The sequence below is a fragment of the Podarcis bocagei genome (genome assembly GCF_964188305.1).
Source record: "Podarcis bocagei genome assembly, chromosome: 14".
Lineage (NCBI taxonomy): Eukaryota > Metazoa > Chordata > Lepidosauria > Squamata > Lacertidae > Podarcis > Podarcis bocagei.
In genome coordinates, this window is record NC_138139.1 from 18229544 (window position 1) to 18248046 (window position 18503).

Genomic DNA, 18503 nt, shown 5'->3' on the forward strand with positions numbered 1-18503 from the left:
ACATTGCTCTTACTGCTCCCGTCCACTTTTATAACAACTCTGTGAGGTAGGTTAGGCTGAGAGACAGTGACTAGGCCCCAAGGTCACACTATAGGAGCCTTGTGGCCGAAGGGGGACTTGAACCCTGGTCTCCCCAGTCCCAGTTCAACACCGTAACTACTATGTCTTGCTGGCTCTTTTGCCACTCCGAATGGAGCCCCTGCATTTTGAACAGCATGCCAGGCTCTGGCTGTCTTTCTCAAGCATTTCGGACATGGCTAAGCAACACAGAAAAACACATGTCGATTTTTATACAGGTGGTTCAGCATTCTGAAATGTTCCTTTTAAGCCCACACAACCTCATTTGCACGTCAGCCAAACCGTGACTTAGACTGCACTGAGCTAAGCTATGGCTTGTCTTAACATGCTATTCAAACCCAGGCTTGTGGTTTAGATTTCTCCAAACCAAAAGTTGGAACCAAGATTCGTCTTATGGTTTACAACTTCTGCTTTGTTTGGAAAGAGGGACCATGTGCCTGGGTCCCAAGGACATACCAAGTCAGACCATGGTTTAGCTCAGCACAGAACCAAGATGTCTGAAGAGGAGCAGAGCAGCAGTGATCTCCTTCCCTAGGAGCCTACAAGTTTCCTCATTTGCACCAACCTGTGGTCTGCCTTAGTGTTACGGGCAAACCGGTCCAGTATAATACACTTCAGCAATGCTCTCAAAGCTCTGTTTTCTACATTTCCTTCTTGTTTCTACTCAGCGATTGTGCATCTGTTCACAGCTTTGTTTATTAGCTTGTTATTCTTGCTTTCGGTTCGGCTTGACTTTTACAACTCTTCCCTCCCTTGTTCTGCTCCGTTAGCACATACACACGTACACATCTTGGAGATCCTCTCTCCTTCTCTTTTGGCAAGTTCCCGCCTTCCTCGTTCTGCTTCCTGAATACACGCCAACATAATTCCCCCATCTACAGTTAGCGTATTGTAAATTTTATCTATGACTATTTATCTTTCTTTTCTATATGACAAAAGACTATTGCAATTTATTGAGGCATGGTTCTCTACAGCTTTTCACACCCTATTAACCAGACACCCCCACCACTCAAATGTGGCCCATCTGTACTGGGAACTGTGGTTTGTGAGTTGCTCAGAGTCCACTGTTCTGCTCCCAGAGTAGTTCCATCAATCCCTCTTCACAGGGAACTCTGGGAATTGTAGTTTAGGGAGGGGGAGAGGGGTCTCCTAACAACTCTCAATACCCTTAACAAACTACATCTCCCAGAATTCTTCAGGGGAAGCCATGACTACTTGAAGTGGCGTCACAGCACTTTAAATCTATAGCTCTTGTTGCAGAGTCCCACTTGTTGAACTCTAAGCTCCAATGTCCACATGCGGCACAATTGGAGGGCTAAACTGTTTAGAGGACAATCCATCTATAATCTTTCCCCAAGTTTGACTAATTCAAATATTCCCTGGAAAGAGCAGCCTAGTCTTCTCACAAGACCATAGCCCCTGAGATCTGAAAGAGAAAGTCAAATATCTTAAAGCACCCCATGTTAAAACTAATTGTCTCAGAGAAGATGACCAGTGAGACAGGGTCTCTTTCCTCCTCAGAGGTGTTCTGTTCTGGTATGGGGCACAATTTTTACATGACAATGTTTTTAAACAAACATCTCTTCACACAAGAAACTGAGGTGATAGAATCTTGAGAGAAAACAGTAGCAGCTAAGTCAGTGGATGTTCCAATTACCTTTCCAGAGTATGCCAGACAACATACTCTGGGCAACCCAGGTGCCAGAAAGACCACCTCTCCCTTATACACCTGCCTGGAATTTAAAGATCTATGGATGCCCTCATGATGCCACAGTCCTCTGAGAATATGGTACATGGCAACTCACGAGAGAGCATTCTCAATAGTAGCACCCCAATTCTGGAATGCCCTTCCCTCTCATGTGCGGTTCTGAGTTTTGACGCAACACTAATGGAGTTTTGGTGCAAATTAAAAATGTGCGTTTGGCCAGAGCCATGCCCCCTCACCTGGCTGATGTACTAATGTAGTTAATAAACCAAATATTGATTTAATATTAATCCAGAATGCGGCAGCTAGACTGGTATCTGGGGGCGGCCGCCGAGACCACATAACACAGGTCTTGAAAGGCTTACATTGGGTCCCAGTACGTTTCCGAGCACAATTCAAAGTGTTGGTGCTGACCTTTAAAGCCCTAAATGGCCTCAGCCCAGTATACCTGAAGAAGTGTCTCCACCCCCATCGTTCTGCCCGGATGCTGAGGTCCAGTGCCGAGGGGCTTCTGGCAGTTCCCACATTGCAAGAAGCAAAGCTACAGGGAACCAGGCAGAGGGCCTTCTCAGTAGTGGTGCCCGCCCTGTGGAACGCCCTCCCAACAGATGTCAAAGAGATAAACAACTACCTGACATTCAGAAGACATCTTAAGGCAGCCCTGTTCAGGGAAGTTTTTAATGTGTGACATTTTAGTGTAATTTGGGTCTTTGTGGAAGCCACCCAGAGTGGCTGGGGAAACCCAGCCAGATGAGCAGGGTACAAATAAATTATTATTATTAGTAGTAGTAGTAGTAGTAGTAGTAGTAGTAGTAGTACTTTAATGTTACTCACACTGTGTTAACCACTCCCTGGAAGGCCCTTTCCATCTGGACCAGGGGGTGGGGCTCAGGGTCACCCTGCCCTAGTCCAGTGACTGGTGTTTTAAATTTTGGTTTATGGTTTGTTTGTTTTGCAAAGCAGATGCTCTACCCCTAAGCTACAGCATCCCTTGATTCCCACTACCCCACTGCCAGATGTTTCTCCAAGCTCCACCAATAGGAATGGTGCAGGTGTTGCTGCTCCCAGGGCCACCATCCACCAACAGTCTCCTCATCATTATAATCATTATAATTTTTAAAAGCATCCACAATGCATTAGTCCCTTTTCTGGAAAAACTTGTGTACCAAAGCGCATGCCAATTCACCTCCAAAGGAAGACATGATCCGTGAATAACCTACTTGTTTCGGGGCAGTGTCCTATATTCTCCGCCAGCTCCTTTTCCCCAGTAGCTGTTTTGTCCTCCCTGAGAGCCCACATTGTTGCTCTCGCCAACAAAGATGGAATGAGTCACTTCTAGGCTGCAGCCTTCATCGATGGGGAAAGTTCCATCGCTATAATTAGATGAACACGGACAAAGAAACACACAAAAATCAGATGGCAAGTATTAGCACAGTCCAAAAATATTCTGCCAGCACAGGTGTAGCTGTCTTGAAAATAGGTAACAGGAAAGGGACAACCTAAATTGGGGTTTCCCAAACTTGGATGTCCAGCTTTCCCCCCCAAAACTACAATTCCCATCATCCCTGACCAATGGTCTTGCCAGCTAGGGATGATGGGAGTTGTAGTCCAAAAACAAGTCCAAGTTTGGGAAACACTGACGGAAATGATCCAAGACCCTGAAAACCTTCTCTCTTGAAGAAAAGCTAAATTATTTAGGGGAAGGGGTGTAGTTCGGTAGCAGAGCAACTGTTTCGTATCCTGAAGGATCCTGGTTCAATCTCTCGGCATCTCCAGGTAGGGCTGGGAAAATCTCCTGCCTGACACACCAGAGAGCCACTGTCAGTCAGTGTAGGCAGTACTGAGCTGGGTAGAACAATGGTCTCAACTAGTATGAAGCAGCTTACAGTGGTACCTCGGGTTACATACGCTTCAGGTTACAGACTCCGCTAACCCAGAAATAGTACCTCAGGTTAAGAACTTTGCTTCAGGATGAGAACAGAAATCGTGTGGCGGCAGCAGGAGGCCCTATTAGCTAAAGTGGTGCTTCAGGTTGAGAACAGTTTCAGGTTAAGAACGGACCTCTGGAACGGATTAACTACTTAACCCGAGGTACCACTGTATATGCTTTGTCATTTGCTGGGATACAGAAAACTGCCTTAAACCAGCTCAGAGTTGTCTTGCATCTAGCCCAGTATCATCAACCACAATACAGGAGAATCTGTGGCCAGTCCAGATATTGCTCCATGCCTCTCCCATCACTGCTGACCACTGGCTGCGCCACCTGCATCTGACAGGAGTTGGAATCTCAAAACATCTGCAGAGCCACAAGTTTCCCATCCATGACTTACTCCAACCAGTAGCAACACTCCAGTGTCTCAAGGCAGCCAGAGAGAGGGGTCATTAGCATCAACTTAGATGGGAGAGACTTACAAAAGCTGGCAGCTGATAAAAAGAAGTTTTTCTCCCTCCTTAAAATGGTGGGGCATCCAATGAAACTAAAAGGAAATAAATTCTGGGCTGACCAAGAGATTTGTTTGCTCAGTGTGTAATATATGAAGGGGTTTGTTTGTTTTGAAAAGTCTACACAGTTCACTTAGGGTAGATCCATCAATGGCTATTAGCTATGGCAAGATACAGGCAGAACCTCTGGTCCTCCAGATATTGGCGGACTCCCATCAATCCACACCAGCATGGCCAGTTGATAGGGCTGATGGGAGCTGTGGTCCACAACATCTGAAGAGCCACAGATTCCCCCCCACCCTTGCATTAAGAGACCCTCTACCACCTATTACTAGACAGCACTGGTTCCTTACAAATATGCCTCTATTAAGAAAGGACAACTTACCTGGCTAAAGTGAGTCCGATCCCATTGTCTGCAAAGCTAGGAAGTGGAGAAAACATATGAAAAGGTAAGTTCGAGGGAATGCAAAATGCTACTCCCTCTCCCCCCCCCCTGCAAAAAAAAAAAAACTCCTTACAGAGTCATTTATTTATTTACATGTTCATAGAACACCCTTTAGGACAAAATCGACTCCACAGCAGTGCACAAGCTATTGAAAACGCAAACCGACATCCTTCATTTTATTTATTTGACAAATTTCATATACTGCTAGATTGTCACAAAACCCATGATTGGTTTACAAGAAATATTTAAATTATCAATAAAACCAGTTAAAAACAAGAACAGTGGTACCTTGGTTGTCGAACGGCTTAGTTGTCAAACAAATCGGCTCCCAAACGCTGCAAACCCAGAAGTGAGTGTTCCGGTTTGCGAATGTTTTTTGGAAGCCAACTATCCAACGCGGCTTCCATTTGAGTGCAGGAAGCTCTTGCAGCCAATTGGAAGCTGCAGCTTGGTTTTCAAATGGTTTCAGGAGTGGAACCGACTCCTGGAACGGATTAAATTTGACAACCAAGGTACCACTGTAAAAATATTTTAAAAATAATTAAATTTAGCAGTCAAAAAAAGACTGCATCATAAAATCCAAGTGTCTGGATAAAGGTAAAGGTAAAGGGACCCCTGACCATTAGGTCCAGTCATGACCAACTCTGGGGTTGCGGTGCTCATCTCGCTTTACTGGCCGAGGGAGCCGGTGTACAGCTTCCGGGTCATGTGGCCAGCATGACTAAGATGCTTCTGGCGAACCAGAGCACCGCAAAGAAATGCCATTTATCTTCCCGCCAGAGAACTTAGTTATCTACTTGCATTTTGACGTGCTTTTGAACTGCTAGGTTGGCAGGAGCAGGGACCAAGCAACGGGAGCTCACCCCGTCGTGGGGATTTGAACCGCCGACCTTCTGATTGACAAGTCCTAGGCTCTGTGGTTTAATCCACAGCGCCACCCGCATCCCTTAGTGTCTGGATAGGCTTGCTTAAACAGGTGCCGAAAAGAGTGCAGCAAAATTGATCTAATTTCAGAGTGTAGGTAAAAGATCAATTAGTCCCAACTGCGGAATGAGGATTGTGGGGACCAGGTAACAGTGCCAGTTCCACAGGTCGAAGTGGCCGAGTAACTTAGTTTTACCGCGGCTGAAAGGAACAAGCCTGGTGTTCTGAAGACACCTACCCACAGTTGCGGAAGACAATGTCTCCTCCCCGAGCCCAGGCGCCATGGTCGTTATTTTTGAAAGCGACAAGGCCATCGATGAGAGCAGGAACCCTTGGCTTCGCAGGGTCGGCGTCCTGATGTGGACGGAATCTGGGGCAAAGAATCGAGTCAGATCACCAAGAGCCCAGAAGAATGGGAACTCAGAGACATGAGGGGGAAGCATCAATCAAAAACCACCATCCATGCTCCCAAAATACTTGAACTGAAACAAAGCTCCAGTCTTCCAGCAATTTTGGCCACATAAAAACGTACGTTGGAACGCGTTCAACAATGCAAACTGAGCTTATGTTACTGCATATGGTACTTGCATGGCTAAAAATAGCAAGTGTTGGAATAGTACAGTAGAAAGAAACCTCTGGGCTATACGCCCCGAGGGATTGAGATAGTTCATCGTTTTGGAAGCGGTCCCAGAAACCCCTTCACGTAACTTAGCTTCCCAACTCTTCTCTCTTCCCTGATCCCAGACCAAATGCCAAGTATCTGAGATTCTCCAAACGCCTGGGCTACTTCAGACGTGCATATTGTTGTTTTGACAATTTACACACCCCTTAATTATATTCAGCCCTGAGCAAAAAAAAAACTCAGTGCGGAGAAAATAAAAGTCAGTTAAAATTATAAAATCAAAAATTCAGTAAAAAATGCCTGTCGGAATTTTTTGTTTTCTAAAAAAAGTTTTCAGTAGACAATGAGAGATGAGGGTCTATATGTTTAATGAAGGGAGTTTCGTTAAACGGAGCCCAAATACAGATTGCCTGGTTACTTGTGATTCCCCCATGGCTTGTGACTCTCCACCCTCAAGGCCTCCGTGATCAGCCAAAGATATAAAGAATTTTGCAGTCCCTGGGGCATGTTGGGCCCAAGTTGTTAAGGGCCTTGCAAATGAATACAAGAACCTTGCACCCGACATGGTAGCATGCAAGGAGCCAGTACATGTTTTCGAGCATCAAAGTTATGTGCTGGCAACAGCCTGTCCCCATCTACAGCCTAGCCGCAGCATTTTGCGCAGCGCCACTGAGTTTCTCCTCACCTGCCTCTGTGAGCTGACACCACTGCAAAGCACTGTGTGTATACGGTTGCGTAAATTCTATCTGCAGAATTGGCTTAGGCCACATTCACAACGTACATTTAAAGCACTACAATACCACTTTAAACAGTCATGGCTTCCCCCAGAGAATTATGGGAGCTGTAGTTTGTTAAGGGTCTGAGAGTTGCTAGGAGACCTCTATTCCCCCTTCCAGAGTTCCCTGGGAAGAGGGACTGATTGCTAAACCAATCCAATAGGAGCAGTGTTTATTGTCCGGGGGGGGGGGGTCTTAGAAGCAGATTCAACCCCACCACAATGGGATACACACTTCCTTACTGCACACCAGACAGACCATTACAACACGCAACCATTTGCAGAGTTTTTCCCCTGCCCCATCCCATCTGTCTCTAAGGAGCTGACACACACCTCACCAATTTTATCATCACAACAACCCTGTGAGGTAGAAAAGGCAGAGGAAACAGGGATTGTCCCAAAGTTGACCAGTGAGCGTTTTGTGGCTGGAGTGGAGATTTGAACCAAAGCTTTCCGAGGCATAACCTGACACTCTTAACCACAACGCAACACTGGCTTGCACATCCCCTCAGATTTCAAACATTTTACTAGTTAGTAGATGTGAGTGCCCACCCCAAAACACGGAGACAGAAGCACCGAAAGGACTGGAAATCCCCCTAAAGCAATAAAATTAAACTCAACGCACCGCAAAGGGCAGCATGACATTTTGTTTACACACCTGGCGTTATCCACTGTCAGATATTCTCGAGGATTTTCAGCACTGGCTTTCGTCGTCTTGACTCCTTTCCCAATAAACAAGCCAGCCTGGAAAATTATTTTATACACACTCACACAAACGTTCACCATCTGAGTTCAATTATTTTTGAACAAGCAAAGGGTACCATACTTGGTAAGGAAGGTCTGGAGTGTTTTGCTAAGGGAGCGGAGATATAAAACATAGGCAGGTATTGGCACAAAAAAAACAATGGACATGCTAGAAACTGTGGCCCTCCAGATGTTGTTGGACTTCAACTCCCATCATGCTTGACTGCTGCTCATGCTGACTGGGCCTGATGGGAGTTGGAGTCTCATTAACATTCTGAAAGTCCCAGAAGCTTAAGTGTTATTTTTGCTTACAAAACCTTTCATACTTCTGCACACCTAGGGAGTAGGGATAAATGAATTTCTCAATCTTTGCTCTAGCTCATTTTTCATTTATCTTAAATTCAGGCCTCCACATTTCTGCAGCAATTTGTGATTTTTAATTAAAAAGAAAATCCTTACTAAAGTTCTCCAACGTTTCAGTTCCAATTTCTCACAACATGAACAATTTTGTATGGTGTTTGGACAAATTTGCAAGCAATTTCCCCTAATACAGAGCATTTTCGAATATTAGCTTCACCAATATACACAGAATTATGCATTTTCTGGTACTGTATATGCATTTTTGTACACATAGCTTGGCTGTAAAAAACGCACTGCAAGATTTAGAAAAGTGCAAATTGTGAAGGCTGGCTGTGTTCCAGTTCAGCCACTACTTCAGAAAGTCCAACAGGGATGAGGGTATAGGGATGAGGGTACAGCGACAGTTTTCAGACAGAAAACTGCCTCTGAGCCTACCACTGACTGCTCAAATCCTAGAGCAGGGATTGGAAAACCACTGGACTACAGCTCCCATAAGCCCTAGCAGGCATGGCCAATGGGCAGAGATGATGGGAGCTGTAGTTCAAAGCAACATCTGAGAGGATTCTTTAAAAAAAGCAGGGAATGAAGAAGGGAAGACAGTTGACTCAAGGAAAAGAGGGGCAGAAGCACCAGCTATACCAAGGTTTGGGTCTCCAGCTGTTTTGGAACTACAATTCCCATCATCCCTGACCGCTGGTCCTGCTAGCTAGGGATGATGGGAGTTGTAGTCCAAAAACAGCCAGAGACCCAAGTTTGGGAAATTCTGAGCTAGACAAAGATAAAACCCACATCCCCTTGTGACCATGTTCATATCAAGGCACGCGGTCCCTGGAAGGTCACCCACAATGGAATATTGGCCTTAGTTCACCACCCTTGCCCTGGTATTTACAGAAATTTGCAACATGCCTTGAAGTTGGAGTGGACTCGGTTGTTGTGAAACGTTCCCAGAGGAGTCAGTTCAGACTGCCCGGCTGGATACTGTCCTTCAGACTGTCCAGTAGGAACCCGGTGGAAGATATACCATATTCCAACATCCTGGAGAATGGGGGAAGGGAGAAGATGCGTAAAAATCTCCAGAGTGAGCAAATGCTACTGAATTAAACTTTGCTGCTAGCTTACACTGGCTAGGGATGCGGGTGGCGCTGTGGGTTAAACCACAGAGCCCAGGACTTGCTGATCAGAAGGTCGGCGGTTCGAATCCCCGTGACGGGGTGAGCTCCCGTTGCTCGGTCCCTGCTCCTGCCAACCTAGCAGTTCGAAAGCACGTCAAAGTGCAAGTAGATAAATAGGTACCGTTCCAGCGGGAAGGTAAACGGCATTTTCATGTGCTGCTCTGGTTCACCAGAAGCAGCTTAGTCAGGCTGGCCACATGACCCGGAAGCTGTTTGTGGACAAACGCTGGCTCCCTTGGCCAATAAAGCGAGATGAGCGCCGCAACCCCAGAATCGGTCACGACTGGACCTAATGGTCAGGGGTCCCTTTACCTTTACCTTACACTGGCAGGGTGCAAGGCCTTTCACAACAATGGGCTGTGTCCAATATAAGTCCTATGCAGAGTACACCCATTGAAATTAATAGACCTAAGTTAGCCATATCCATTACTTTCAATGAGTCTATTATGTGTCCTGGATATGGCCCCATATGTCTGGCAACAGGCCGGTAAGAAGCTCTCAGAAACCCTCGCAAAAAAACTTCACAATACCCGGAATTCCATGGAGGGCAAAAGGGAACCTGTTAAAGAACAAGATTTAAGTTTAAGGACTTGAGACAAGCAAGCACGCAGCCTTTATCTGTCTTACCTGAGCACCTGCAGCCGCATTCTCTATGAGATTATTATTTGGGTTAGCAATCCAGAAGGAGCTGACAGCCCTGGGGAGAGGGAAACACAGAGATTTATTTTAAGTCACTGAACAGGAAGAAATAAAAAATGTTATAGCACCGCAGTGGCTGGCGCTTGGCCACAATACTGCCATGAATCCTTAAAAGTCTGCAAAGTCCTATAAATGACATTCTTTATGAGAAGTTCAAGGCGTTAAGTGATGTCAGGCAAGTCACAGAAGCTCATTACGGACCGAGCTGTAAATTATAACTAAGAAATCGTTAGCGGAAAAGCTGAGCTCCACAGGAGAAACAGGATTCCCAGAATTCTTTGGGGGAAAGTCATGTGCTTCAAATGCAGGGTGTGTGCACAGCCTAAGGCAGACCACTGCGTCCATCTACCTTAGTTGTGCTGACTCTGAGTAGAAGCTACATTCCAGGGTTTCAGGCATGGAGTCCTAGCTGGCGTCGCTGGGGATTAAACCTGGAACCATCTGCAGATGTTCCTTCAGAACAAGGCTGTTCTAATTGAATCATTAATGCCAGCAGGGAAAAACAAAGTGATTTGCCCCAGAAATTATATGCATCCCCCCCCCAAGAACGGATCCTGATTTCGGCATCCCCTGCTATTGTGCACTAGCTACCTATGCAGTCTCTAATTATTCAAACTTTCTCATTCCCAGATCGCTCTGCTGAATAAAGACATGATCTCAGCTGGCAGAACAGGCTCAAAGCCTAGCCGACTGCCCATAACATCTGCGACAAAGCAATCTCCTTAGTCATCACCACCAATCTGATGAGTTTCTCCAGGAAAACTTCCGTAGGAGGAAGAGCACTCGAGAGTGCTATCTTATCAAAAGTCCAGATATAGATATATTGTACCAGTATGTCTGCATGACTGCTCCATCCTGGCTGTGCCACTGCCTCACATGCAGACAGTGTAAAATGCAATCAACGGTTAAACATTAAACTTAAGTGACATGTGTCATTAAAGGAGTGCCAGAAGGTAGACCTTCTGGGTGGTTTATAGTAAATCGGCACAGATTCTTGACTCCCAAAGGTTTAACCCTAACAACAAAATGACTCTGTCCCTAATTATATTACTGAGATAAAAAGAGTGCTTGGGGTTGCCAGGAGCAGAATTATTTCCTGGAAGGGCGCTGAGCTTTGTTCAGTTCTTCCCATTCCATTTTTCCAGTATTAAATTCAGTGCTCCCAATCTGCAACTTTTTTTAGTGCGTGCATGTTGCCCAACATATGCCATTTTTGCATATTGGCTCGGTCGGCAGACTATGAGACGCTTAATCTTAAGGTCATGGTTCGAGCCTCACAATAGGCAACAGATTCTTGCACTGCACTCTCCTGGCCCCTTCCAACTCCATGATTCTATTATTTCTTCTGCAAACGATTTTGCAAGCGAACACTGTGAGCGCCGCAAGATCCAAGTGGCCCTGCGTCTTGGTGAAAGGGTTCTTGAGGAATCCCCTTACACACACAGCATTTGCATGCCCCAAAATCCAAACGCTGCCTCTTTATGGGACAGGTGTGTGGATGAAATAAAACCCTTAAGTGAGCTACTTGGGACATGGGTGGCGCTGTGGGTTAAACCACAGAGCCTAGGACTTGCCGATCAGAAGGTCGGCGGTTCGAATCCCCGTGACGGGGTGAGCTCCCGTTGCTCGGTCCCTGCTCCTGCCAACCTAGCAGTTCCAAAGCACGTCAAAGTGCAAGTAGATAAATAGGTACCGCTCCGGCGGGAAGGTAAACGGCGTTTTCATGTGCTGCTCTGGTTCGCCAGAAGCAGCTTAGGCATGCTGGCCACATGACCCGGAAGCTGTCTACGGACAAACGCTGGCTCCCTCGGCCTATAGAGCGAGATAAGCGTGCAACCCCAGAGTCGGTCACGACTGGACCTAATGGTCAGGGGTCCCTTTACCTTTACCTTTTAGGTTGTAGAAATCAATTACTTGATCCTTTACCCAGCACCTTGTTTATATTAGGGGGGAAAACCAGAACTGTTCCATGCATTCTAAGGAGACATAAAGCTGGAGTTTTACTTACATGCAATCGGTGCTCGGGACAGGAAGATACCCTCCATGCACATTATCTCGCATTGCGAGGCACATGGCCTCGTTGCGGTCAGTTGGCAAGATTGTGCCTGCCTTGGTAAGGAGAGCCAGGTTGTGGTGAAACGTGTTCCGCTGCTCTGTCCCGTCCTCCAGGAAAAAACAGTGTCCCAGAGTGTCATAGCCAATGGTATCTTTCACCTAAACAAGCCACCCACATCAAAAGAAGGAGGGACAATTGTTAGAAATAGGCTGCACTCATCGGAAGCAAAGCAACCTGCTCTGGTACCCGAAGCGGCGCTCGTCCCAGGGGGCATGGCATGCATCCCAGGGGGCGTGGCATGGCGCCTGCAGGGGGTGTGGTGAGCATCCTAGGGCTGTGGCGCGCATTCAGGGGGCAGGGCATGCTGCCTGCACAGGGGGTGCGCAGTGAGCGGTGCAAGCCCAGGAGGGTGCCACCAATCGGGGGTTGGCATTTTGTCCCCCCCCCCTTTGGAATGGCACCAGAAGAGGGCTGCCCCACCCCCCCTCGGAATGCCCCTGGCACCCATGGGCCTGTGTGTGGAGACAGCCAATATAGTGTTCTACAGATGTTGCTGGGCCACAACTCTCTCTCTTTGAGGGGGGGGTCTGCAAACATATATGAAAAGGGACCCCTGACCATTAGGTCGAGTCGTGACCAACTCTGGGGTTGCAGCGCTCATCTCACTTTATTGGCCGAGGCAGCCGGCATACAGCTTCTGGGTCACGTGGCCAGCATGACTAAGCCGCTTTTGGTGAATGAGAGCAGCGCACAGAAACGCCGTTTACCTTCCCGCCAGAGTGGTACCTATTTATCAACTTGCACTTTGACGTGCTTTCGACCTGCTAGGTTGGCAGGAGCAGGGACCGAGCAATGGGAACTCACCCCGTTGCAGGGATTCGAACCGCCAACCTTCTGATCGGCAAGTCCTAGGCTCTGTGGTTTAACCCACAGCACCACCCGCGTCCCTTCATATATATATTACACACACACATTTCTTATTGAACTTTCTGTTTTACAATTTAGAATATTCATTTAAATACCCTTACAATGTCAATGACCTCCCTTCTTCTCTTTCCATGGTTCATTTTGCGTATCATAAACTAAACCGCTCAGTATTCCGTTATTACATCCTTCAAAACTTGTTTATGCTGTTGAATCTATCTTAATGCTGCCAACGTTTTCAAGTAGACACAATTTCCCCCCATATGTTCAATAAACATTTTCCAATCTTCTTTAAACATGAAGGATCCTCATTCAAGAGAAGGGAGTTGTAAAAAAAAGATTTTTACAGCCTCCTTGAACACGCACCATGATAAGATGCTAAGCATTTCAGCTGGAACAATTCCTTGAGCATGGGGCCAAGGAACCCAAAAAAGGTCCCATTCCTTCACACACCAGTCTGATTGCTCTCAAAGACAGGAATGCAAAATCTGTATCAAGTCACACTGAAGGAGAAGCATTTGACTTTTGGGGTGTTTTTTTACATTTTAGGTTTAACCCGAAACACACACCTTTAAACATATGGGACTACTTGGATTAAGCTTTTGCTTAGCATTGCCTTACGATCCCTCCTGCTACATACTCTTTGACGCTACACACACACACACACACACACACACACACACACACACAATCACACACTTCTGGCTGTGAGCCTGGGTGATACAGAGGAACATTTTGGCCAGGTTCCTCCTGCCTCATGTTGCGTGATAGGTTGAGTGCCAAAACCTAACCATGATTGAACATCATGAAATAGCCATCAATACGCATTGTTGGAGAGCACAAAGGTCATTTATTGTGTTGCAGAGCTATATATAAGTTAGCTATTTGGAGCCATCCCAAATCATCTCATCACTAAAAACTGAGATGGATAGAAACAGCAGACTTAGCTATGCTATTGGCATCCATCTCTGGAGAGAGAGAGACAATGGAGTGCGCCTCTGGGGGTGGTCAAACCGCTGTGTTAAGCAAGCACCAAAGTGACCTCCCTGGGGCGCAAGCCTGGGCAGTGTCTATGGAGGACCTGGGCTGCTGAGACAACAAGACCCTTCAGCTTCACCAATGTGGTCCGTGTATTATATCATATTTCCAAGACCTTCCAAATATGCAATACAGAATTATCCTTATTTAGACTTCCCCATTTATCTTTCTGCATTTTGACCTTCAACTTTCCACACAGAACACATACTGCAACATGCGCCATTTTCAAATACGATATTATATTCTTTTAACACTATAAATTTCATGTTGTGCAACAGAGGACTTCAACGCCACAGTTGGTCTAGCAGTGCAGGGTTGTCCAACAGGTTGGTCGCGATCTACCGGTCGATTGTGGGGTGCTCCTGGTTGATTGTGGAACCCCGACCCCTCTGGCTCCCTAAAAAAAAGCCCAACAATTTCGGCTCCCTAAAAAAACCCTCAACAACTCTGGTCAATTCAATGGGTAGCTCACTGCCAGTGTTTTTTCAGGGGGAGTAGATCACAGTCTCTCGGAAGTTGGACATCCCTGGTCTAGCGGTAACTCATTGGATTGCCTAATCTATCGTACAACAACATTCCCAGCAACCTGTTATGCATTCTCTTGAACAACAACATTCCCCTAGTGCAGGCATGGCCAAACTTGGCCCTCCAGATGTTTTGGGACTACAACTCCCATCATCCCTAGCTAACAGGACCAGTGGTCAGGGATGATGGGAACTGTAGTCCCAAAACTGCTAGAGGGACAAGTTTGGCCATGCCTGCCCTAGTGCAAAACATTCCACCACTGCAACAAGCATACTGCTAACTGCCGTTAACTTCGGGGTACCCAAACACTGTAACAGAACTGAATGCAAGTGGACATGTGAGTTATTATCAACAGGAAACACGAAAACAGCTGCCTACCCAAAGGCCATTGGCTCCATGGATGGCGACACATCTCGAGAAGCAGTGATGGATGGCCAGATTGTCAAGGTAAGATGGTGGGTTGTAGCCTCCTCTCTCATCTACATCTCCCGTCAGATGGAAATGTACGGGATAGCTGCCTAGGACCTGCTGGCCCATGTTCTTCAGCTCCACCCCCGACAGGTGGACAGAGGTAAAACCTTTTTGGATCTATTCAGACAAACAAGAACACATAAGGAAAGAGTCTGTGGCAGAAAGAAGAAGCACAAACTGATTATCAGGAGCAGCAAGTGGTACAGCATTTGTTGACAGGGAAATGAACAGTGGCCAGAAGTGTGGAGAACAAGAGGATATTAAGTTTCTACCCTTGTTTGTGCCTAAAGCAGAGAGAGGACTAGACCTACAATACTGTATTCATTTTGTTAACCAAGACTTTCGGAGCCTGTCTTTTTAGGGCTGGGAGATTCAGGTCACTAAATATCTGGGCTGGGGTTTGGTCAATGTCCACCAAAAACACACTTACTTTAATTTGTCCTCCAAAAGTATCAAAGCTGAAAAACTGGCAGTGGTTTGGTCCGTAACAAGAGTCCTCCATTTCTCCTTGGATAAGTATATTTCGAGTTAAGAGGCCAACCTCTGCCCTCATGTCTACTCCATCCACAATCTCACCCATGTGGAGATAGAGGGGACTTCCTGGCAAAATAATTTTAAGAAGCTTGAAAGGGTCTTCCTCATGCCCTATCCCAACCCATTGAGCCTTGCAATATTGATCAATAGCAAATGAGAGCAGGAAACTGATAAAGGGATAAAGACCATCCCTTAGGGTGGAAGAGCGAAGGAAATTCATTTGAAGGCTACAGTATATGAACTGTGCTTTCTCAAGCCATTACAAGTAGAGCATCCCCGTTGCCCACAGATGGTCCCAGGTTCAAACCTGAACACCTCCAGATAGGGCTACAAATATCCCAATTTTGAACCCTGGAGAGCCACTGCCAATCTATGTAGACAACACTGAGATACATGGATCAATGGTCTGACTCTGCTTAAAGGAGCTTCCTATGACCCTAGTAAAAGAATCATAGAACTGTACAGTTGGAAGGGACCACGAGGGTCATCCAGTTTGAGTCCTGAAATACAGGAATCTTTTGCCCAACGTGGGGCTCAAACTCTTTTTTTTTAAAAAAAAATAATTTTTATTAAATTTTCCATTTTAACAATTCAATCAAATCACATTAAATATTCCAAATTATAAAAATACATATCATATAGTCCAAATATTCCGCCAAATTATAATTTTTTATTGGGGCTTCCCATGCTTCAAGTTCGGTGGGGCTCTGATCATCTTATATCTCTACTGCCTTGAGTTTCCAATAGTTCCTTTAATTCTTCCTGTTGTTACCTTTCCTTACGTGCTGCTCAAACTCAAGACCCCAAGATTAAGAGTCTTAACGCTCTACCAAAAGGAGAACAAATCGAATAATTCCCCATATCCAGCTTAGCCCACTTTTCCTAGCTCAATTCAGCTGTTATAAAATAAAATACAATATTAGAAAGAAAAGCAGTGAAAATATGTTTAAAAATCCATATGAATATTTACTGAAGACATCTCTCAAACTACCTGAACAGAGCTCCCAGACCATGGGTTGTTCACGGACCACAGTTTGGGAACCCCTGGATCTAGGCTTACTGTTTACACTGAAGAGTCAAATGGTTGCACCTGCTGTTCATGAACCAGTGGTGGGCACTGAACTCTCCATGCTACCCATCCTCATTACTTGAAAACTGTTTCCATTTTTAGCTCTTTGATCAATTGGCCGCCTTCATTCATAACATAAACTAAGGAGCTCTGTCGACAAAGGAGACCTTAGGGAGGCATTGTTGGTCGTACCATCAATCTTCACTTGGTTCGTCTGACATTCAGGACAAGGCAGAAGATTAAACTCTTCAGCCTGGTGCATGGAATAGTCCGTGCTGGCAATGACGACCTTGTCTCCGGGGAGCCAGCTAGTCACTTCGTCCACCAAATCCAAAATTACGCCATTAGACACTTCCACTTTGAATCCATGATGGGGTACTCCTAGAAAGGGGGGAAGTGATCAACAACATTTGCTTCTGGAGCTCTTCACTCACCAACAGCAATCTATTGGGTCAGGTCTACCTCATCTCAAGTCCCACTCCAGCAAACGCCAACCTCAATCATCTCAGTCACATTCCTACTGTCCCCATTCTCTGTTTGGGGAAGGGCAAGAGTTCAGTGGTAAAGCATATGCCTGGCAAACAGGAAGCTATCTTATACAGAGTCAGGTCATTGGGCCCTCCAGCTCTGTATTATCTACAACTGACTGGCATTCACAATCCTACCTGGGAGATGTTGGGGATTTTATCTAGACCCTCTGCATGTAAAACAAATGCTCTGAAACTGAGCGGTGGCCCTTACCAGATTCAATCCCTGCCATGTCCAGTTACCAGCATCGGTTAGCAAGTGGAGCAGGAGATAGACGCTGGCAATATTGGGATAAAAAGGTAAAGGGACCCCTGACCATTAAGTCCAGTCGTGGCCGACTCTGGGGTTGCGGTGCTCATCTCACTTTATTGGCCGAGGGAGCCAGCGTACAGCTTCCGGGTCATGTGGCCAGCATGACTAAGCCACTTCTGGCGAACCAGAGCAGTGCACAGAAATGCCGTTTACCTTCCCGCCGGAGCGGTACCTATTTATCTACTTGCACTTTGATGTGCTTTCGAACTGCTAGGTTGGCAGGAGCTGGGACCGAGCAACGGGACCTCACCCCGTCACAGGGATTCGAACCACCGACCTTCTGATTGGCAAGTCCTAGCCTCTGTGGTTTCACCCACAGCACCACCCGCGTCCCCAATATTGGGATAGATGGGCATAAAATCTGGCCCTGAGTAGGACAGTTCCCTAAGCTGCTTCTTTTTGCCATTCCTGCATTGGAGAGAGCCATTTGAGCAGTCAAAACTAACCAGTGAATTGACAGATTAAATGCTATACACGTACCCCAAAGGGGCCTAATATTTGAGGCAGAGGTCAGCAGCTGGAAAAACCCAGCACCACCTCTTCACCTCCTTCCCTGGCAGTAAAAAATAAAATAAATTAACATTTGCTGCTCTTTTGTGGCATCCAAATTCATTGGCTTCACTCTGCTTAAAGGAAGGACTGGTCCCAATTCTGCTTAGCTTCAACCAGGTAGCTGGTCTGGGGAATTGTAGCTCCAGGACAGAAGGCTCAACTATTTGGTGATTTGAGCTCCAGTAGGGAGAAGAGGCAGAATGTAAATGAAATATGATTAAAATCTGTGTCCTCACCCAATCACAGCACCTTGGCTATGTAGGAAGTGGACTCTATAAGAGAATGGGATTGAGGCACTGATCTACTATCCTTTACATATATATCAGAATAAAAAAATTCCTTCCAGTAGCACCTTAAAGACCAACTAAGTTAGTTCTTGGTATGAGCTTTCATGTGCATGCACACTTCTTCAGATACATATATATCAGACTTTGCAGCCTGATACCCTCTTGATATTTGGACTACAAACTCCTATCAGAGTCTAAAACATCTGAAAGTTGCTAGGCTGGTGAAGGCTGTTTTTATCCT

At 46.1% G+C, this 18503-nt stretch overlaps 2 protein-coding genes across 4 annotated transcripts in view; both read right to left on the reverse strand.

The window, feature by feature from the left end:
- The window catches only part of CEMIP (cell migration inducing hyaluronidase 1), a 167372-nt gene that overhangs the window by 140764 nt on the left and 8105 nt on the right, over window positions 1-18503 (reverse strand). The window lies entirely within an intron of this gene.
- The window catches only part of LOC308573758 (cell surface hyaluronidase CEMIP2-like), a 100213-nt gene that overhangs the window by 51801 nt on the left and 29909 nt on the right, over window positions 1-18503 (reverse strand). For all 3 annotated transcript variants that reach the window (XM_081171014.1, XM_081171015.1, XM_081171016.1), the window contains 10 exons: window positions 16776-16964; window positions 15411-15580; window positions 14888-15097; window positions 11975-12180; window positions 9895-9964; window positions 9002-9130; window positions 7650-7735; window positions 5833-5964; window positions 4611-4646; window positions 3004-3156 (listed from right to left, as the gene is read on the reverse strand). In XM_081171014.1, coding sequence (XP_081027140.1) covers window positions 3004-3156; window positions 4611-4646; window positions 5833-5964; window positions 7650-7735; window positions 9002-9130; window positions 9895-9964; window positions 11975-12180; window positions 14888-15097; window positions 15411-15580; window positions 16776-16964 — 1381 coding nt within the window. The remainder of the gene's footprint in view (window positions 1-3003; window positions 3157-4610; window positions 4647-5832; window positions 5965-7649; window positions 7736-9001; window positions 9131-9894; window positions 9965-11974; window positions 12181-14887; window positions 15098-15410; window positions 15581-16775; window positions 16965-18503) is intronic.